We start from the raw sequence: 22,807 nt of genomic DNA on the forward strand, positions 1-22,807 counted from the left end.
ACCCTATTGACCATGTAGGCATCTTCCAGAAATTATTGAATATTTCCTGTCTCTCTTTTTGAGAAAGCATCTTTCAAACCGTCGTGCAAGACCATAATGCATAGCATATAACATAGAAACAAACAATGTGTAGCCAAACTGTAAAAAAACATTACACTCTCGATATCAAAATACTATCTATATGTTACTATAATATACACATAGTTGTTTTTGTGAAACGTGGTTTTTGAACCTTACACATAGCTGTTTTTTATTTTTTGAAATAACTTCGGAGCGAGTTTACCCAACACATAGATCATTTTACTGGCCTATAGAGAAAAAAATAAGGAATGACTTGGTATTTAAAAGTCATTTTTGATAAAAGTGACACATAGATGGTTTTGCTAAAACGGTGACGATTTGTTGAAAGAATATAGTACGCGTTGTCATCTGTTGAAAATGTATAGGTTTTTTGTTTCTCAGAAAAAAATAACGGAGAATTTGAGAAACTCTGAGAACCCTTTTTACTTAGGTACCTCTTCCGACCAAAAATGCAAACCGAAGAATTCAAGAAATTTCATTTTTAAACCAAATTCAGGGATTGTTTTACGTTTTTCGAGCATTTTTCCAAATCTTCTTATAGGATTGCGAAGTTATAGTACTTTTCACCATTTTATCGAACGGAAATATCGAAATTTTAGTACTTTTTACATATTTTTTCCGATATTCAAAATTATAGTATTTTGGGCGTACTATACCTATTTTATATCGTGCATAGTACGCGGACCAAAATTATAGTACAAATACTATAATTATACTACGGTTGGCAGCACTGTTGCCGATCGCAAAACTTCATTTTGTATTTGTTGCACTCAGCGGCTGTCAACATTTTACACGATTACTATTACCTACTTCTAACGAAAATTTAATAGTAAACAAATAAACGCGTAAACAGGGCCACGCCATTCATGTGTGTATGCGACGTGTGCATTTTACGAATACAAAAATCCATCATGTAATGAACATAACAAATTATAAATTCAAAGCGTTCATAATATATGATATCATAATACATTGTTCATAATACAGATAAATGTGAGGTAATAATACAATAAGTAATAAAATAAGAAATAAAATAAAATAACAAAACTAAAAGTAAAAGTATATGGAAGCACGCAGAGTGAACTATTGATAGACCCTATCTTAAAAACCTATAAAACAACGTCCACCTAATTCACCCTCACGTATTAAGTGGAATATATCAATATTCGAAGCGATTTCATTAAACATGGTTATTGCTCTCCCATTTGGCATCACGAATGGCAGGTTAGTTCTGCACCTTGGGAGAACAGACAACGGATGCCCTTGATCCTAAACATAATAAATAAGTTCGTAGTAGGTAAATAATATATTAAGTACTTATATCAGAGTACTTATATTTTCAGATAGATCGGTAAAGTTCATTTTCGCTGCCTCCGTATCAAAAAGCGCTCTAAATGAAAAAAATACATAGGTACCCGAGCGCTCGATAATTTACTAAAAGTATTAACATATTATTTAGGTATATCATTTTTGTAAAGATATTTATAAAAAGAATCGCGTTAGATTTTTTTATCAATATACAGGTGCCCACGTAGAGAATCAAATAACAATATTAAGTTAAAAAGCCGGGATTTACGACACGTCTTAAATACTATTTTATTTACCATGAGTTCGACAAGTACCTAGTCGCACTTTGAAATTTAAAAATATATTAGCACCTCCAAAAGTTGGCTCATATAAATGTGAACAGTGTTGACTACGACCCACGAGATAAAATATTTAGCACGTAACAAATTATAGTCACCCTTTGAAAACATGCAACGTCATAAGACAGTTTAATAAAATTGTATCTAAATTCCTGTATTTTTTTCGTTTGTTATTTCTAGAAACAAGCCTAATAAAATTTAGCATCATTATAAGTTATAAATAATCATAAAAGCAAGCCATATTCTAAAACATATTAAATGCTATGATTAGTCTAAAATTTATAACAAGCATTTCAGCATCATAGTGCTTGCCTAAAATATAAAATTAATTGTAGACATTCAGCAACAAACAATTCTGCTATAATTATTATTCATAAAAATATCAGTATAAAGCCTTAGTAGAAAAATATATCATTAAATGATTTAAATTTATGATTTTTTTTAGTTATTAGCCTCCAGCATATTTGGATCAGTGTTAAAATCCTTATATATAAAAATGCGAAGTAAATTCAAGCCATGCAATGTACTTATTTACACAGTAAGAATATTTATTTAATAATAAGATTTCAAGATCAAGATCATCATACGAAAAATTCTTTCCTATTTGGTTGCGCTGTTTCCATATTATTTATTGTCTAAGCCGGTCGCCAAATATTGTTAGTTTTGCCGTTGGAAAAAGCATTTTACTAGTACATAGGAATACCTATGTTTAATGAACCATTCAGTGCCTATCGCATGTATTACAATATTAAATATTATAATAATTCGTTCAACGCGTGCGTGCTACCTGTGCTACTGTATGGCTGTGAGACGTGACATCTTACTAAGCTTCAAAGGTCTCGGCTTTTGAGCTTTGAGAATCGATGTCTCCGCCGAATCTTAAGCCGGCTCGCACATCACAACTCGCCTCGTGTGCCTGACTGCCATAAATCAAAACTTCCGAGAACGGGCGGCAAGTGTTGCATGACACAACCTCGCACATCTATCTAACGACAGTCGCGCGTAGCCTTCGAAACGTATTGATATTTCAATGCGGTGATCGGCGAGCCGGTATAGGAATGACCAATTTGTATGTGTTTCTTAGTGACTTCGACCCTCCGACTCGGTGCCCGAGAAGGATGCAACATGTCGAATGCAACAGCCAGATATTTTTTCAGACGAAACAGTTGCATTCGATCAATCTGCGAAGCTCCATTTGGCAACGCGTGTTATGTTGTTTCGTTAACGTCGTGTTAACGCGTTTTTAGGCGAGACGAGTTCCGATGTGCGAGCCGACTTAAGGGTACATAGATACGACCGCGTTACAAACACCTCAAGCTCATGACCGGACACGGCAGCCCTCAGTGATTTAGGTGACCACGAAGAGATGCCGCCAGAGAGTGCGACACTTTGTTCCCTTGTGGCACAACTTCGATTTCATAATACTTTAATCTAAATTATAATAAAAATCTAAAATACCTGCCTGCGGCTGCTATGAAAAACGGTAGAGGTCGCATTTAGCAATGGCACGCAAACCGTAACTTTTCATTCGCTTTCGTAGGGTTACCACACTATAATTGTAAATTCTCTAAATATAATAGAGTACAAAAATCCGTAGCATCTATTCTATATCAGTAATTACAAAAATCGTTCTCGATAACCTATCTACTGATTTAAATAATAAATTTCATGTTTCTCATTATTGTTTTTCGAACTCCCCACTAATTAAAATTATGAAAACTAGCTCATAAAAACTAAATAATCTTCTTCGCAGGATTTGTATATCGTCACCGTTTTAGCAAAACCATCTATGTGTCACTTTTATCAAAAATGACTTTTGAATACCGAGTCATTCCTTATTTTTTTCTCTATAGGCCAGTAAAGTGATCTATGTGTTTGGTAAACTCGCTCCGAAGTTATTTCAAAAAATAAAAAACAGCTATGTGTAAGGTTCAAAAACCACGGTTCACAAAAACAACTATGTGTATATTATAGTAACATATATATGGTATTTTGATATCGAGATTGTAATGTTTTTTTACAGTTGGCTTCAAATAGTTTATTTTTATATTTAATTATGCATTATGGTCTTTCACGACAGTTTGAAAAATGCAAGAAAAATGAAAGATGCATGCTCACATAAGGTGATTGAAAAAACCGTCACGTCATTTCTTTGTGGGGAATTTTCTTAAGAAGAGAGACAGGAAATACTCAATAATTTCTGGAAGATGCCTACATGGCCAATAGGGTATAGGCGAGAATTAATCTAAAAGTTGGGTAAACAACTACAAACGTCTCGATGACAGTGGCCAATTGAAAGTCACAATGATAGATAATAAGAATCTGAATGAAGATAAATAATTGGTAGTGCAACCAAAAATCAAAACGGGAGAGATTTGTGGAAAAATGTTACATTGTGGTTGGATCTAATTCCAAAGTTCCCAGCCATTATTGCAGAGAAAACACCTCCAGGGTGTATGTGGAATCGTGTTTCCGATCCAAAATACAAATGCATGATGAATATAAAAAATGGTCTCTGGAAAATGGTCATAAAGCAGCAGAAGTATCCTTTTTTCTAATTCATTAACACCAAAAAATCAGTATCCACCAACCACGTAAAGATCAGTGTGCCATCACTGCCATCTGCTGTGGTTATAAAATGAAGACTGTTTCAGAAATGGAATACAATAGCCACATTATTAAAAAAAAAGATGTTAGAAGACCAAAAATGAAATGACGGAGAGTACCAGAAGTATTACTGGACGGTTAGTAATTACGATGGATCTCCAAAGTGTGCTGCTATGTCCAAAAACACAGGCATCAAAAACGTATTATAAATAAAAGCTGCAACTACACAATTTCACCATATACATTCTTAATAATGTATTTTCTAACGAATTTGTCTCATCTCATCGAAAGCAAGACAATACAATGAAATAATTCTAATATCGGATTAGTGTGGATATCAAAACCGAAATAAATTATTCGCTACTGCTCTAAGTGATATTTTTAGAGAGAAAAAACATCGAGATTCAACAGCTTTTTCTAGAAAAAGGCCACACCATGATGGAGGACGATAGTGCACATGCCACCTTGGAAAAGTATTTTAAGCCTCCAATATATTCACCGTCTGGTTATATAGCACGTATGCGGCTGGCAAGACCAAAACAACCTTATAAAATTAATGTCATTGATTTTTAATTTTTAGAAATTATGGATAAGATTAAATCTGGATTAAGTTCAATCAGACCAGGAAAACGAAAAGTATCTACCAGATGGAACAATCTTTTACAAACTCAACGTTATCAGTGCAACCGTTCGATGGCTTTTGTAATTTATATATAATGAATCATTGCCAATATCGCAGTCGAAATACATACATCTTCAGGAATTAAAAAGTGTAATAGAGAAAGATCACCATTATTTCTACGATAACCTAACATTTAAACCTGCTAATAGAAAGTAAACGAACTTATAAATATAAGATCATCTCAATACTGCATAAATAATTAATAAAATGATATTGCAATTTATCACTAATGCACTATGTATATTTTAACTATTATTTATGTAACAGATTTTCATGAGTGAAAATTTATTATTATTCACATTTTGATGAATAAATTAAACTATGTGTATTTACAAAACGATCAAAACAACTTATGTGACATCACAAACTGTATTTTTATTATTTTTGTATTGAAAATAAAAGATTTTTGTAAACAAAATAATAATCTTAGACCATCTTCTGATTATAATAAAGCAATCTTCATAATTTTAATGTTTAAATGTAATATTATTTTTTTATTCAGTTTTATCCTTCTGCACAATTTGAGAAAGTGCACATATATGGTTTTGCTAAAACAGTGACGATATATTACCTACTCCCCGGTAATTTGGCGAGCTTAAATGGTTACCTGTTATATAACTAAATAATTATTATATAAATTTAAATCTTAATGTTACAAAATAAGTTCAATTTTATACATAAAACAAACCTAATATTAAACAAATTAATAGCTGTGTCTAAATAAGTATTACAGTCATGCTTTGCATTGAATGTATTACCTAGGTATAATGACCTAAACGATCAACAATGTCATGTACAATTTTTTCATAACTGGGGGAAATTATCTTATTGGTGTGAACCTCTTACAATTTTATTATCTAATAATATTCTATTTGTATTATTTTAGGGGAGTTTTTGTATTCGAAGAACACTCGTACAGTGTTGACAGAATAAACAAACAGGGACGTTTGATTCGACGTTTTATTACGCTCTAGACCAGCGGTTCTCAAACTTTATAAAATTATCTGCGTGGCGGTCCCTTTAAAAAAATGTTCGAATGACACATGCTATAGTTATAAAAATTATATTAGTTACATATTACATTAGTTACATAGTAAAATTACATAGTATAAAATAGATATTCGTTCGTTTATCGCGGTCCCCTGCCCTAGGGAACCGTGGACTCCAGTTTGAGAGCCGCTGCTCTAGACACAGTGCTGCCAATCGTACTAGAATCATAGTATTATTTGTACCTACTATAATTATTTTGGCCCGCGTACTTTGTACGATATTAAAAAGGTATAGGTAGGTAGTACGCCCAAAATACCACAATTTTGAATATCGGAATAAGGACCTCGCGCACATACTCCAATAATAGGACCTCACATTTAATAGGACCGGTCCCGTAGCCAAAAAAAGCAATGCAGCATGCTGTATGAGATAAAAGGGGTGCAAGTGAATCACCGGCGCATAAAAACTGGTAAGTACATTCTGGGTACGGGAGGGAAAGTCTCGTTTCGTTCATCTTTAAATTTTTATGGACCCTAAGTGCAAGAACGTAGTGGTCGCGCGGGGGCGGCTCGGTGGCGTCTTGCGAAACTCAAACTTATAACCGTGTGTAAAATGTTCGTAAACAGTGTCTTTTTTGGGGCATAATACACACGGTTATACGTTTGAGTTTCGTAAGACGCCGCCGCGCCGCGCCCGCAAAATCACTACGACTGAGCACTAAGGTGGCAGCCGCCTCACCAGTGAATTCGAAGTTAATCACTTGCACATCTTAAAACCCAATAGATTAACACGAGCACAAGGAAATCTCGGACCCCCTTTCTACCTCGATGACCTCTCCTGAATTTGCTAAATGATTTTGTTTCGGAACTTATAATATCCGCAAGCTAACTGCCCTTGGAAAATCCTAACATCTTACAGAAATGATCTGTCAATACAAGTTGTATGCTTTCGGGATAATTGGCATTGGTGAGGGTTAATCATGGGTTCCGTTTCTTCTGGGTTATGGTATTCCCTTAATAAGGGATCGACATGGATCCGAGTGCACCGGAGCGCAGCCCCGGTTCGTGAAAATCCTCAGATTATCGCTCTGTCAGGTGAAAAATTTAATTTAGAAATTTTTTCGATTTTTTTTAAAAATCGAATACACTTATTTTTATAATATGCCTACCTACCTAAGTAATATAAAATTAGATATATATATATTCATATTTTCGGATAATTATTGAGCGTTCCGGTTCGTAAAGTTTTCCATTTCGAGCGCTGAATTTTTAATAAAGTTTTAAAGCAGAATGCAAATATTATGGCTGGCTATGAAAGTTTTAGTGATCATTTGCGAACCTATAAATCGCCTCGATCTATCAGATATATAATATTATTATTAAGCTGACCCCTGTATCCGACTACTACTGTTACAGCCCTGTCATAACGCAGGCATCACAAGTTGGTTGTAAAATAGGTACCTAGGTACATACTTATTTCGCATTGTCGTTTCAAGTATAAAATTATTGAGTATACTAAGTAGATTATTGTAGAAAATTTATTACGCGTTGAGTAGCCATTTGTTATCTTCTCTCGTTGTCTATGGTTTTGATGTTTATTTTCCCGCTGCTTTCTCGTTCTGTAAACGTCAAAGTTATTGTAAACATTTTAACCGATACTCTTTGGAATTAGTTTTGTGGCGTTAATTTAGATAGGTATAATGTAGATTTTATGTATTCACGAACAGCTAAAAGGATAGCAGATCCCTATAATGGCCAGCGTGAGGAATTTTTTCAAACCTCTCAAAGAGTCCCAGTCACCAGACCCGGTAGCTTCTGATTTAAAACCGACCCCGAAGATCATTAATAACCATGGAAATAGTCGAAGTATCGGTGCAGGAAGCTCGACATGTAGCCCAATTAAGGATAATACAATCAAAATATCTTCCAGTAAGAAACAAGTAGTTATCGACGAAGCAAGTAATCAGATTGCAACTTCAAAAAAAGTGAAGTCCAAAAAGAAAACCAATGAAAATAATAAAGAAACCAAGTATAAATCAAAGAAACGTGACATAACGCCTTCAGAAATAGTAAAAAACCGTACTAAAAAATGTACTATTGAATCAAACGTTAGTTTTTTAGCTCGCGATAAGCAATCTACTTCTAAACATGCAGTTGACGGCAGTCTTACTAAACTTAATGTTAGCAATTGCAACTCGACGCAAATAACAAAAATAAATGGAAATAGTCTCACCCAAAGTGAAAAATTGGATTATAAATCGCCGAAAAGTAAAAAAGTTACAATGAAATCTAAGAAAGCCAGGCTAAGTCTCAAAGTGACTAAAAAGAATAAAAAAGAAAAAATCAGTACACATGTCGATGTATCAGATAGCAATACATGTTTTTCGGAACCACCTGTTAAATGTGACGAAAATGGTTCTATTGATAGAGAAATAAATAACTCTCCGAGTAATGCATTTCAAATTATGATGGAATCCCGTAAAAAGCGAATCGGTACCAATTCTCCAGGCAAGGAAATTATCACCGAGAAAGATTCTGATGAAGCCGATCTGCGGAGAGAAGTAAAAGCTAAAAGAAAATTGTCTCTCGAAAAATTGGCCGATTTAAAAGGTGCACAGAAAAATAGGGAAAAAGAAGAAGTGAGAGACACGGTATTGAAAAAGACATTAGAGATACGTAAAAAATCATTTAAGGTGTTACTCCAAAACGGAATAAAGAAAAAGAAATTGTTAAAAAGCGACTCGAAAGAAAGTTCTATTAAAATTATAAAGAAAAAAATGTCTGTGTCACATAAAAAATTAATAAAAAGCGATGTTTTCGTTACGAGGAATGTCGAGGGAAAGAGAAAGAGGGATGGTCAACTCCATTTAGTTGGAAATTTATCGAAGAAATCTAAAGATGATGCAAAAAAACCGATTGAGAACAGAAAGAGACATAAAACCGAGATGAGTGATGAAGATTTTTTAGAAAATCTTTCACCGTCTCTTCGGAAAAAGGAGAGCATGCTCAGCTATTTTGACAAAGTGGAAAATGAGAAATTCTCACAACCAGATATCGCAAGTGACATCACTTGCGATGATGTTGCTGCCGATTCACAGATTATAAAAGTTAAATTTAACCGAAGAGTGAAAAACAATATCAAACGAACACATATTAAAACCAAAAAATTGAAAAAAGCATCCGTCAAACGAGAGTTGGATATCGAAGAAATTTCTGAAGATATACCTTTAAAATCATTGCAAGTTGAAAAACAACGCCTCCAAGCGTCGTCAAAAATTTTGAATATTGCCAACAGTGATTTGCAACCGTTGGAAAGTGATGAAGTTATTATTGCAGATCCGCTTCCTTCTATTGACGTAGTGGAGAATATACGTCCGAAAAGAATGAACTGCAACAAACCTCTCAGATACATCCAGGAGTCTTCTGATGAATCAGGTGGCGGTAGCGGTTCAGACGGTTATCATATTTTCACTCCTAAAAAAAGTAATCGCAAAAGAAAAGACAGCAAAGTAATCGATGTTACGAGATTAGACGATTCGTCGGATGTGGATACGGTGTCACCGATTAAGATCATCAACATTAAATCGCCTGCGGCAATGCGATGTATTCGATCGCCCGGTCGGATCGCCTCGCGCAAATCACTGCCCGTTAGCAAACTTCACAGTTCTAATTCGCAGGAATCTGTATCCAAAAGTGTGAAATTCGCGCCGCTCTTTTTGAAGAATGTTCCAAAACCCCAAATCGATCCGGAATTGCTTGCGGCTAAACTCAAATTTCTACAAAGTGGAATGCCTGATTATATACGGAAGCAGCAGGAAAAGTTGCCATGTCTCGTAATTGATTTTAATGTATTTCCATCTATTAGTCACATACAACAGATTCCGTCCGATTTAGATGGTAGTTTTTCTGTATGGAATTTACCGATAATACCACTAATGGAGAATTTTGATGATATAATTACTAAAACAGAAGATTTTAATTATTGCTGCCGAATATTCAACAAATACACAAATTACGACGCACCCGACGCATGGTTATATAGAGAATTGTCCGAGTTGAAGTCATATAGTTGTAAAGCGGGCTTACACGAAATTAAGCGTAGATATGCGATGCACCCCGTCAACAAGATCTATAATCGACTGAAACAAAAATATAATGCTAGTAACGCTGACTCTACTGTAAATATTATGAGTAAATCTGATAATCATATTTTGGATACTGCACCGATTCTTAATGAATCGTATGAAAATTTGGCAACTGACGATGTGTCGCACAACAAAAAATATTCTCAATGGACTGAAAAATATAGACCGACCAGTTCTACCGATATAATTGGAAATATGCAGAGCATTGGTACGATTAAAAAATGGTTAGAGTCATGGAAAGATTACAATGAAACTAGTAAGAATTGCAAAAGGAAATGCATAGACTCCGAGAGTTCCAGTGATTTTATCACATCCGATTCTGAAAGCAGGGACAGTGCACTCCTTCCGAATAATATGATCGTCATCATCGGCCCAAAAGGAAGCGGGAAAACGTCTTCGGTATATGCTGTCGCCAATGAGCTGAGAATAAATGTTTTAGAAGTCAATGCCAGTTCGAAGAGGACTGGTAAAAGAATCCTCACTGAACTCCAAGAAGCCACGCAATCACATAAAGTCTTGACCAAAATGAGCTCAGATAGCAATAATTTTTCAGGATTATTTGAAAAAATAGAAAACACCAAAGTAACAAACAAGAAAGATATGCTTGTTAATACAAAAAATAAAGGAAAAATGTTAAATTTGAAGGGAACTAAACAATCAAAGAATTGTGACAATCGAAAATCTAATAAAAACAGCCGAGATATTCTTCCGCAAAAGGTTAACGGTGACACGCATAAGATGTCATTAATGTTAATTGAAGAAGCGGACGTTGTCTTCGAGGAAGACGACGGTTTTGTGAATGCCCTGGCGCAGATAGTACAGTCATCCAAGAGACCGGTAATTTTGGTCGCGTCCGACATTAAATGTCTGCATCTTCAACGATTTATTTCTGAAAAAAATGTAATTCATTTTTATCCCTTGATGGGAGCTTTGCTCGGACCGTGGTTGGATATTTTGATGCTAATTGAATGTCAGAAGTTTATACCCAATTTCTCATCCAGACTTCTGGATTTCTGTAAAGGCGATATTCGAACGGCGATATTGCAACTTCAATATTGGTTATTGGATCCAACAAAGAATAACATATTGCAAGCTGATAATGATCGCAGTCGGAAAGATATCGATGAAAAAGTGACATCTCATGTAAAAGTTACTAAATCAACGTTGGATGTCACGAGTCCTGCTTTTAATTTGAAATTGTTTCAAGAGTCATCGTTCAATTTCAATTTAGACAACGCCTGGTGGAATATGTCTAGATTATTTAATCACCTCATTGACTCTTCTGTTGTACAAGATAGTGGTGAAAAAATTAAACATGCTAAAACGCAAGAAGGGGATCTCGATTCAATTTTTAATCTATTTGATAATATATCAAGCGTCGATGTAATGCAATCGCATAGCAGAAATATTATTCACACTTATGGAATTGTCAAACATTCTTGGCAGTTTCCGTTGACTGATAGCTTATCGGAATCTGAAGATTTATCGCTGTATGATAACTATAAAGAACTTTCGAGTGCATGGTCCAGAGAATTGATTTCCATGTCCTGCAAACCTGTGGTTGAAGGACTTCATTTTAAGGACAGCCAATTTCTTGATGAATGCTTTCATAGAGAAGAAGATTTAAGGTAAATTTGTTTTTCTCTGGATTTATAAATTACAATAAAATTCAAGTATACATACTATTCTCTATTTAACATTAACATTAGTTGATAGAGCGGCTGTGTCTATAAATATGAAGCCATAGGTCACGGGTTCAAATAAATGCATGTTCTTTTTCCAATGTGTATTTGATCCTGTGGGCTGGGAGAAAGGCTAACAACTATTCCTTGTAAAAAAGGTGTATATAAAAGGGAATTCGAACAATGTCTTAAGTGACCTTATTTTGAATTCAGTATCCCCAAAAATATGATTTGATACCTTACTTATAAATATTGAAATATTTAAAATTGAAAGGGGGAAATTTTGTTTAGGCAGTATTTAATTGAATTTTAAAAACTAACCAGCACCATTTGCAGTTTGTATTCTTAGTTCAATGGAAACAAATATACAATAACATAAAATAAACAAATAACTGACTAAAGTTTAGTGTGCACTATTTATGTCGGATCTTAACCTACTTCCAACTTCGCTTCTAGTATGTAGTCTACTAGTAGTTAATTCGGCCCGTGAAAGTTGGATTGTTTCTTTGCAATTCAATACGTAGTTAAAATGTCACTATTATTTTGTTGCAGATGGAAAGATTCGCAGAAAAAGCAGACTGCCCACAGCGAGGTGTGCGATCAGATTCCTTGTGGATCACAAATGGACCGAACCGCCTTGTCTATCGATTACATGGCGACACTTAGAACTATTTGTCGTGCGGAAACAGAACGCTCCGGAAATAATATGAAAAGAAATAACAGATTTCATCACTACTTAAAATCAATAAACTTTGACTCCAGTAATCAAGTGTTTGACGAAACTTGCGAGATCCTTTATAATTTTCCTTTGTCACACAGTTGATCGTGCCAGGCTCAGTTTGTATTAACCTTCTCGTGATTGTAATTCCAGGTTTATCAGAATCACTATGATTAATCTGAAAATAATACCGTTTACTATGGATTTTTTTGATTTATTATTGCTTTTACTACTTGCATAATAATTATATTCTACGTCTTTATCACATGGTTGTGATATTTTTTTAATAATATAGTGTAAAACAAGTTTATCATGAATTACCATCAAGTAACAGCTGAATCTCTTGAAAAGACAATATATCATTTTCACATTTCATCCCCATGTGGATCTTAGCTGGCTTCGGCAAATATCTCTACTGCGCACTGTGTGACAACATTTTAGAAAATGCGATTTGATTGAAAACCAGTTAAATTAATAATAAGAAATATTAGAACCTTTTACGTATGTATCTGTATTCCCAGAAAAGGTACGGTTTATTTCATGGAAAAAATGTAAACAGTACTAACTGGATAAACCAATTGTTTAAGGCCCAGGATGCATAGATCAAAATGGAACGACAATTGCAAAAGTTTTAATCAATGTGGCATCGCTACTTTCTACGATCCAAACTATTGCCATTTTTAAAATTCCGATTGCCTGCATTTATATGCATTGGTAAAAGTATGAAAACTGCACAATATAAATTGAATAATTATAAATTTATAGTTAATATTATTGTTAACTTCAATAATTGCTTTATTATACCTACAGTGTCTTCGTGCTTCGTATATTTTTTTATTGGCATGGCAATAAAAATGGTGTCTGTTGATATACATATTTAGATGTCAATCTGGTGCTGACAGTGTGAGTAGTAATAAATGAGACATTTAATACTGCTGTTGCATCCGCACATTTGTCGCGAAACACGAAACACTAGTGATCTGAATAACCGGTGATTAGTGACATTCTAAGCATTTCGGCTTGAAAGTAATAGTCACAGGAGTTATTTAAATAATAAGCTGTACAATTTTAATCTTTTATAATATGGATTGCATCTTCACCGATTTTATTGAAGTGATGATCAAGAAACATAATTTTTTTTAACTACTTTTTTTTTATGACAAACATTTATTTATTGATTTGGAATTGTTGCAACGCTATGGACATTATTTGTTATTTAACATTGCTTAAAAAAATCATAATATCTACTATAGTAGTAATCGCACATCCCACAGTAAAGTGTCGTAACTCAATATTTTCATTAATTCAGAGTAATAAAATCATTAATTCGTCATCAGCGAAATTACACTATTATCGCTAGAAATGCAAAAAGTACGGTGTTTGTCAATAATTTTCAGATATTTTGTGGGTTATCATTAAAAAATAGATTACACTATAAACCAGGCAGTTTTTTAAATCTTTAGGATGTACTTAACTGGTTTTTTATTTAGCACTAAACTTAAAATGCTGAAGAAAAATAAATGAAAGTTATTATTGAACCACCCATCTCTCTTTAAATATTTTTGTTTTCTTTTCTGTCTTTTAAATCATATTAAAGCATCCTTTTTTATCTATGTTCAAATAATCAAATGTTTTAAACATGTATGTATATTTTTTGAGTTATTAATATTTGATTGTTGGAAGTAAATTTTTTAGTATTATAATATGTTACGCCGAATGTGCGAAATTGAATATTACATGAAATGGGCAAAATTTTGCCTAAATCATGAAAAATGCAAGCCCGTTGCCTTATTCATGAATTAGACAAAATATCTGGAGAGTGCGTGAATTCGGCAGTAATTTTTCTGCCTAGTTCATGTATTGGACAAATTAGATAGTAGCGCTACGGTGGTATTTTTTGCAACTAAACTAAATGTATCAAAATGCTCATGCATTGGTCAAAATGTACATATATTATATATGGTCAAAATAGAAGATCGCGCTCCGGTGGTAGTTTTTGCAACTAATCAAACTAAACAAATGTGTCAAATGTCATTGATTATAATATAAAAATATACCAATCAATAACTGCAATGACGTTCATATCCATTTACTAGGCGCAATAAAAAATCTAGAACTATAATATGATAACGGAAGAATTTTATTGAAAAGTATTTTCGTGATTTGATTCGTGCAATGGTCGATTGAATGTTTGTGATAGTTTGTTGACACTTGATAGCTAACCTCAAAATGGACATTCAGTTGAATAATTTAATTCAGAATTACAAAACCTAACCTAATAATAATAATATTATATTATGTCCAATTATAACTAATAAAACCATCCGTATTAAATTTACTTTTTCTTCTGTCATGTTGACAGTTCAAGAATTCCATACCCTGGCGAATTCATGTACTCAGCAGAAAATTTACCTAATTCATGAATAAGGCAACAGGCTTGACTATTACATGAATTAGCCAAAATTTTGGCCATTTCATGTAATAGTCAATTTCGCACATTCAGTGTAACATATATACAAAAATAAAGTCAGTAGTCAATGGGTTCAATTTCTCTTCAATGTGAGTACATGACTCACCATCCCTGATGATAAATGTATTAATTTTCTTCAATACCGTTTTCTTCGGGAATCCAGCAAGTGCAGAAGTGGCATTGTCGATTACAGTGAAAAGTGTATTATTTAGATTTAAAATGGAAACCCCACCCAGCAAGATGTAGTGGCATTGTCAGTTTCATTTAAAAAAAAAAAATTAATTATTCTAGTATATTTAATCACACTAAATACTTATTCAGAATGACGTAAAAGTATTATTATTTTGTGACAGATAATTTATTGTTCTTTTTAAATCTGTTAAATTTTCTTCTCTCTCGTAAAATCTAATATTTTCGACACTCTAACACGACACAATATGGAATGTGCAATGTCTGGCGTTGGAATGTTATAATGTAGTTATTTTTAATATATTTTCATTGACAAAATGTTAGTTTGTAGACCTAATTTGCTTGTCACGTAAATAATATTTGAGTGTTTATTTAAAATAATATAATTTTGTAGGTAATCAAATCAAAGAAATTATGTTGCATTTGAAACAAGAGTCAATTAATTAAACCTGCATCAGTCCAAGAAAAAAATTAGGAAGACAATATTTGTTGACGATTTCTTATCTGTAGCAGGATGAAGCTTCCCCAAGGCTCCTGATGTTAAAGTTGTTAATGTCACCTTGGTGAACAGACTACATCACATATTAAAAAAATCTTTGCAAATTATACGGTAGTAAAGTCAACTTAGAATTATAATATGTTTTGATATTTTGTTGAAAAGGAAGTTATTGTTGGTTTCACAGAAAGTTTTCGAATGTCCATATCTCTGAAATTTACAGGAATTTGGAATAGGTAAATTCTCCAATAAAATTGTTTAATCATTTCACACCAAAGATGTTGAAGAAAACCTTCTTGTATAGAGACAATGGATTAACTTAAGTTATGAAAGTGAAGCAAAAAATTTTCATACAAATTCTCAGGATTACTGTGTTTTTTGTTTCTTCTGTATGAAAATATTTTACTTGCGTCAAACTGTAACTTGCTTCAGAGATTTTTGTAAAGCAACCACAGAACGGTCCATCTGGGAGAAAAATCAACATCTTTATCTCAATTGCACTTACAAATGAAAAGCAAAATAATCTCCGGGTATTGAGTTACTTTTTCACATAGTAAACGTCAACAAGATATGGATCTTTTGAGTGAATGGTAACAAATTTTTTTTCCAAAGATGTCGAATCTTCTTTCAGATGGAACTCACTGTTTTCTTATAAAAATTGCCATTTTTGTACACAAAAAAATATTAAACCACTAATCTCATTTTAGAGTAAAGACCTTTTTTGTCTCATTTTAATATGTTTAGATTCCAATCATTGATTTTTTCGAAAATCTGTTTAGTTATCAAATGGCTAGATGTTATTCAAAAGTCATGTAAAATGATATTGGAATAATAAAAGGGGTACATAATTGTATGTTTTGTTTATACCTACTATATCGTAATAATAATAAACTATTTATATACCTATTTTGTCTTTTGATTTACTTAGAATTTAGATTGCTGGTAAATAAATTAATTGTGGGGCTACTTACAATTTAAAATATTTATCGACACAAATATATCAATACCAAAACAAGTTACGCATATTGTGCAACTTATATGAAAATAATTACTTCCTTGATGAGTAATTCCTTTTTTCTATTATGTCTTGGTTTACAATTTTGACGGTTATAAACCCCTAACCGAGTAGTATTTTTACCTCGGTTAATTGGTAGCCCTACGTATGACTGACAAAGTTTAGTGTGCTTATACTATTTATTTTTATTTATGTCTGATCAATAGCCTACCTCCACCCTTCGCCACTGATAGATATAATAACTAAATTACTAAAACATCACTTAAAAACTGTATGCTTGCACTCAAAAAAGAAAAGATTCCAATAAATATTTGTGCCAACATGAAAATAACGATACGGACACCACAATATGTTTCAATTTAGTAGATGAAAATTCATGATTCAAGAAATCTTAAAATATCATGAATGTATCATCTTATAATATCATAAATACAGATTGTTTCGTGACCAGTGGGCAGCCTTCAAGAGGGATATATACTATCAGCGGATATCTAAGACTGATGCTTTGTATTTTACTCAGGTAGGTATTGGTTCTAATTTTGTACACATGGATATTGGCAGTCAGTCAATCCTTATGAAAAAACAATTAAAAGTAAATAAATTGAAATATATGTATTTATTTTGTTAAAATGTGTAACAAACAGATTTCCACTTATAATATAGATAATGTTTGTTTCTTAAAACCTGCTTTTACAATCGGTGTTACTCTTAAAAAAATAGCTGAAGTCATAATAACAATACGAAATATTTGCATTATAAATCAATTATTACATCCTTAATAAAAGTAGAACCTCGATTATCGGATAATCGCAATTCACTTTTTTAACCAATTATATTATTTTAAATCGTACTCTTTCCTTATATTCATACGAAATTGATGATCCGAAAGGAATATGGATAATCGAGGTTCTACCGTATATAGAAAAATATCAACAACCGTAATGATCGCTCATGTTTTGTGTAAGAGTTTGTTGAATGCGTTATATGATGATTCCAGATCGAAAATTAACTGACGGACCTGGGTCTCCGTGAGTTTGTCTGATGCCTGCATCCCATTCAGTACTGTCAGCCATGATTGGACCTGTAAATGCAGAATAACATAGTGTCAAATATAAAATATGTTATTACATTGATATACTTTTCTTTCTTTTTTCTTTCGACCATGTCCGATCCTAATAGGATCATATGGCCCTCTACAGAGTAGAGGTTTGTATTAACAGATTTTGTTTTTTACGAGAAATGGATGTCAGCCACTTTTCTTCCTTTTTTCTTTCGACCATGTCCGATCCTAATAGGATCATATGGCCCTCTACAGAGTAGAGGTTTGTATTAACAGATTTTGTTTTTTACGAGAAATGGATGTCAGCCACTTGCTCAACCTATTAGGTCCATACCCTGACAGACATCATCATCATCAGGGGCGCGACAACCCGGTGTGGGTCCTGGCCTCCTCCAACAGCTCCCTCCACCTGTCCCTATCCAGTGTGGCCGCTTTCCAATTTGGTACCCCCAGAATACGGCAGTCACTGGCAGCTCCGTCTAACCAGCGAATCTTTGGCCTCCCTCTTCTTCTACGTCCTATTGGATTGCTGGACATCACTCTCTTTGCTGGTTCATTGTCATTCATACGGTGCACATGACCTAGTCATTGCAGTCTCCCAATCTTAATTGATTGAACTGCGCTGCAATATTCGTACAGCCCGTAGAGCTCAGCATTATATTTTCTCCTCCAATTGGTCCATCCCTGATCGGTCCATATATACGGCGGAGAATTTTTCTTTCAAAGATGTTCAGGGCTCGTTCATTTCGCAGAGTTAATGTCCAGGTTTCCGATGCGTAGGTGAGCACTGGCTTTTACAAGTGTCTTGTAAAGAGTGCTGTTAGTTCGGCGAGATAGTAAGCGGGACTTAAAATGTCTTGACAGGCCATAGTAGCATTTATTCGCAGACATGATTCTCTTGTTGATTTCTTCTGTAATATCATTATGTCGAGTTACAAGAGATCCAAGGTATATGAAACTGTCGACCGTATCAAACTTGTATGCACCAATATCTAACTTTGGTGCGACTTCTCGTGGTGTGACATAGACAGGCATGTATTTAGTTTTTGCCTCGTTTATTTGTAAACCCATTCTTTTGGCAGAGGCTTCTAGTGCTGTGGATGCCTTTTTCAGCGCCAATTCTGATATGGCAATGATGTCGATATCATCGGCATACGCCAGCAGCTGCACAGGCTTAGTAAATATCGTGCCGCTGCCACGGGCATCAATCTTTGCATCCCGTATCGCCTTTTCTAGCGCAATATTGAAAAGAAGGCATGCCAGAGCGTCATCTTGCCTGAGGCCATTCAGTGATATAAATAGCTCGGATATTTCTGCTTGAAGCTGCATACCCTGACAGACACAAATTGAAAAACAATATGTGTACTTGCCAGACCCAATATTCGAGCCTGGGACACACGGCGTTATAGTCCAACGCTTAAGCCGCGCGGCCAGCACCATATTAATTGGTGTATGTGAAAATAAAGGTCTGCCCTATAAGGCTGCATTTTGTAGTTTTATCCAGCAGACCTAAAACTCAAATGTATAGGTGAGAGAGGTTGCTAGTGTGACATTAGTGAAGAGACTTCAGTGTGATTTTGATTCATTTAAATACCAAGTAAAATGACATTGTCATGCTTTGCCCTTGATGTAAGCTTACTATGACATGACAACTGTCTGTTTCTTTTCTAAATGTGCATACGTTCCTTTCTGCATGGTGCCTTCTAAATATAAAAAGAAATAAATCAGATGGCTACGTAATTATAGCGAACTTACTTTCTCGTGTCCTTCAAAATCTTCAGGCAGAATGCTCAGTCGGGTCATGGTGTCGGAGAGGTCTCGCAAGTCTGGATGCAGTTCGTCCATAGCACTTATGTCCAGCCGAAGTTTATCCATTATAGTGATAAATAGCTAGTAAGAGACAGAAATATATTAGGAATATGCCAATGAGTTCCTGTAAAAAACTGTACAAACAATAAATAGGTGTGTAAATGAATTTATACCTTATATGAAGTGTATTGATCTTATCGAACTATTAAGAATCTTAATAGAATTATGTATTTAAGTTTCTATCACTTTTTACCATTACCACAAAGGTAGAAGAATAATAATATTATGATATACTTACTGACACAATATCTGCTATGCACTTGCTTGTGTTGCCGTTATCATCCTTGATTGTGATTGGCCTATCTTCTTTTATTCTCTCTAAAGCAGCAGGACAATCGAGCTGTAATTTTTAAAATTATATAGTATTACATTACACGATAATAATTGGTACTTCTAATTTTATTATTAGTTTTCAATTAAGACAACACCACTTTGCTCAAACCAGCTCGGCATCGCACCATGAGAACATTTGAAACCCAACAACTTACATAACTAAGGAATTAAGAAAAGATTTCTAACCGCCAAGTGGCACTGGACTAATTGACATGTACCAAAGTACCTAATTGTTAAATAAAAATACTTTGAAATGCTAATTATATAAAATATAGTAAATCGCATTACAAAACTATAAAAATTGAAGCAAAGAATAATTTCAGCACATCATTTAAAAAAAAAAATATTGTACGGCATTTACAATGGATAAAAATGGTGGCTTCTTACCCTGAACTTTTTGACGAAGGCATCGACATTGGGATATTCATCACCCTGGACCTGCTTGAAGGCAACTTTGAACTGTACCAGCAATTTGGAACAGGCGGCGGTATATTCCTGGGGAGTCACACAATCCCTGATGTATGCTTTCTCCAATTGCTGAAGTGTACTGACCACCGCATACAGATCAGCCATATTGTCATGCCTAAAATAAACAATATACAACTTAAGCAATCAAATATCACAGAAGATAATCTTGGTTTAAATAGAAATAAGTCCACGACCACTAAGAAATACTAACTTTTAAGAATGGCAAATTAATGATTGATTATTATTAGATGTCTGTCATACAGTGGTACCCAAGGGGCATTAAACGTCCGCAAGGACGCCCTAAAACCCTCTGACTCATAAACTTGAATGTATGTCTCAGCAAAGACCGAGAAGAGTGGAATGAGCAATGGGAAGGCCTTCATCCAGCAATGGATCGTTACCAGCTGAAGATGATGATGACATGGGTATTATGTTGAAGAAAATCTTCTATGAAGTTGAAGACTTTATAATATTATGTGGAAACTTATCAATTCTAGCAAATAATAACCTATGTCAGTAGTGGTCGAAATATTTTATGCAAACTATTTCTAATAGCTACTCTATCTGAGAGTTTCAAATTTTGCAAATAAAAATCAATTTTATCAAGGTAATTGATAATAATAAACAAAGCCGAGCAGCTGACACAATGGTTAGCTTACAATATCGTGGGTCCCAGGTTCAAATCCTGGATCTGGCAAATACACATTTTATTTTTCAATTTGTGGAGGGTATGCACCTAATAGGTTGAGCAAGTCGCTAACATCTATTTCTCGTTAAAAAAAAATCTGTTACTAAAAACCTCCACCCTGTGGAGGCCCATATGATCTTATAAGGATTCGACATGGTCAAAAGAAAAACACAATTAATTATATTACGAACATGATTCTAGGTGGCACTTTTGTTAAAATCAGTCGGAGTTAAGCCTCAATTACATTGAGCTTCTTTACGAGCTGTTTATTGGCGAATTTAAAAGCGGGCGATTCACTACTGCGATTTGATGATTACACACAAAACTTTCCATTCGCTGAAAAGCCACAAGCCAGCCACTATTTTGACGGAACGTAGTTCGTTTTTTTACCGGGAGGTTGGTACTGCCAGACGCAGTAGGCCCACACGCCGGCGTGTAGCGTGTAAAGTTGACCGGCTTTCAACTTTTATCGGTAGAGTGTTTACAACCTGCTTATTAGCTTATTCGATGATTACACTGGGCGTCTTTACAGGCAGATTGTAAATTCGCCAATAAACAGCTCGTAAAGAAGCTCAATGTAATTGAGGCTATAGGCACAATGTAAAATCATGGAAAATCAATGTAGAGTGGAAGACAGAATGGTAGCCTAACAAATAAGATATCGCACCCAGCATTGAAGGACACCAGTTCAAAACTATCAATAATAACTACATTTTAATTTCTGCAAGTATGAGTCATTGAATAATCCACACTCAGTTGATAGGCTCAAGTTGACAACATATCATGCTTTAGTGCACATGATATGAAAAATCGAATTTGAAAGATTCGATGAAGTGAAAATCAAAAGTGAAATGGACTTAATTAGTATTTGAATGAGACAATATCATCTTAAATGGCTAATTAATGTGTTCCACAGCTCTAATTTTGAGGACAGTTTGTATATTGGTGTTTTATGAACACTGAAGTGAGTTCCCAAGGCCCCTAGTGAATAACAGACTAAACAGACAGATTGTCAATGTAAATGTTATATATTATTGTTTAATTATTTCAAGCCTAATATTCTATTTACGTACTTTTCTCTTTCTCGTGCATTTTTGTACAACTTTATTTCTTCATATAATTCTGGGCGATTTACCTCTGAAACAGTTGGACAATTTATTAGGATAAAAATAAATCTTGTAAATACAAAATATAATCGTGTTCAGAAAGATTATTTTGTTTTACCTTGCATGGTTGGGTGGACTATATTTTGTATCGTTTAAATTATATATGTTAGTTTTCGTCTAAATCGAAAACATCAATGTAAAATCTTAATTGACAAGAATGAAAAGTATGACTCAAAATTGAAATGTCTGTCACAAATTGTCAATAATCATCAGTAAATCAGTATGACCATGTCAAAAGAAATTCTACTAATTTTGATGGCGCAGTATTTTTTATAAAAAAATGTATCTATCTGTAATGACTTAAAATAATCCTAAAGATTTTATAAAGTAGTTGCTTTAATTTTAAATAAATATATACCTATGTACCTAAACAATCAACAGTGAGTTTTCTTTTAATTATTAAAAAACACTATTTATTTTATCGTGAAAATTAACAATTCGATTACGTATATTATAATATTTATATTTTTCAATAATCATTACAGTTTGTTATCAACATTTTT

The 22,807-nt window shown here is 33.9% G+C and overlaps 2 protein-coding genes across 2 annotated transcripts; one reads left to right on the forward strand and one right to left on the reverse strand.

Moving 5' to 3' along the window:
* Positions 1-7,589: 7,589 nt before the first annotated feature.
* On the forward strand, positions 7,590-14,207 carry LOC147063471 (uncharacterized). Its single transcript, XM_085959745.1, has 2 exons — positions 7,590-11,778; positions 12,385-14,207. Exons 1-2 carry the CDS (start codon positions 7,757-7,759, stop codon positions 12,653-12,655), a joined length of 4,293 nt encoding a protein of 1,430 aa, XP_085815871.1. The 5' UTR covers positions 7,590-7,756; the 3' UTR covers positions 12,656-14,207.
* Positions 14,208-17,309: 3,102 nt separating this feature from the next.
* Vps28 (vacuolar protein sorting 28) lies at positions 17,310-22,523 on the reverse strand. Its single transcript, XM_085960099.1, has 6 exons — positions 22,363-22,523; positions 22,212-22,275; positions 20,370-20,565; positions 19,888-19,989; positions 19,536-19,670; positions 17,310-17,801 (listed from the first exon to the last, which is right to left on the reverse strand). The coding sequence occupies exons 1-6, from the start codon at positions 22,367-22,369 to the stop codon at positions 17,670-17,672; spliced, it is 636 nt and encodes a 211-aa protein (XP_085816225.1). The 5' UTR covers positions 22,370-22,523; the 3' UTR covers positions 17,310-17,669.
* Between the last annotated feature and the right edge of the window lie 284 nt (positions 22,524-22,807).

Source organism: Rhyacophila brunnea, unplaced genomic scaffold, assembly GCF_057557595.1.
Source record: "Rhyacophila brunnea isolate RB1 unplaced genomic scaffold, BYU_Rbru_1.0 scaffold_9, whole genome shotgun sequence".
Taxonomy (NCBI): Eukaryota; Metazoa; Arthropoda; class Insecta; order Trichoptera; family Rhyacophilidae; genus Rhyacophila; species Rhyacophila brunnea.

What these genes read in the sequence shown, in the direction of transcription:
- LOC147063471 (XM_085959745.1), top strand. Translation starts at nt 7,757, where the DNA reads ATGGCCAGCGTGAGGAATTTTTTCAAACCTCTCAAAGAGTCCCAGTCA. An exon ending in CATAGAGAAGAAGATTTAAG is followed by an intron (nt 11,779 to 12,384) that starts GTAAATTTGTTT and finishes ATTTTGTTGCAG; the next exon opens with ATGGAAAGATTCGCAGAAAA.
- Vps28 (XM_085960099.1), bottom strand. An exon ending in AATGCACGAGAAAGAGAAAA is followed by an intron (nt 20,566 to 22,211) that starts GTACGTAAATAG and finishes TGTTTATTTTAG; the next exon opens with GCATGACAATATGGCTGATC. An exon ending in CCTTCGTCAAAAAGTTCAGG is followed by an intron (nt 19,990 to 20,369) that starts GTAAGAAGCCAC and finishes TAAAAATTACAG; the next exon opens with CTCGATTGTCCTGCTGCTTT.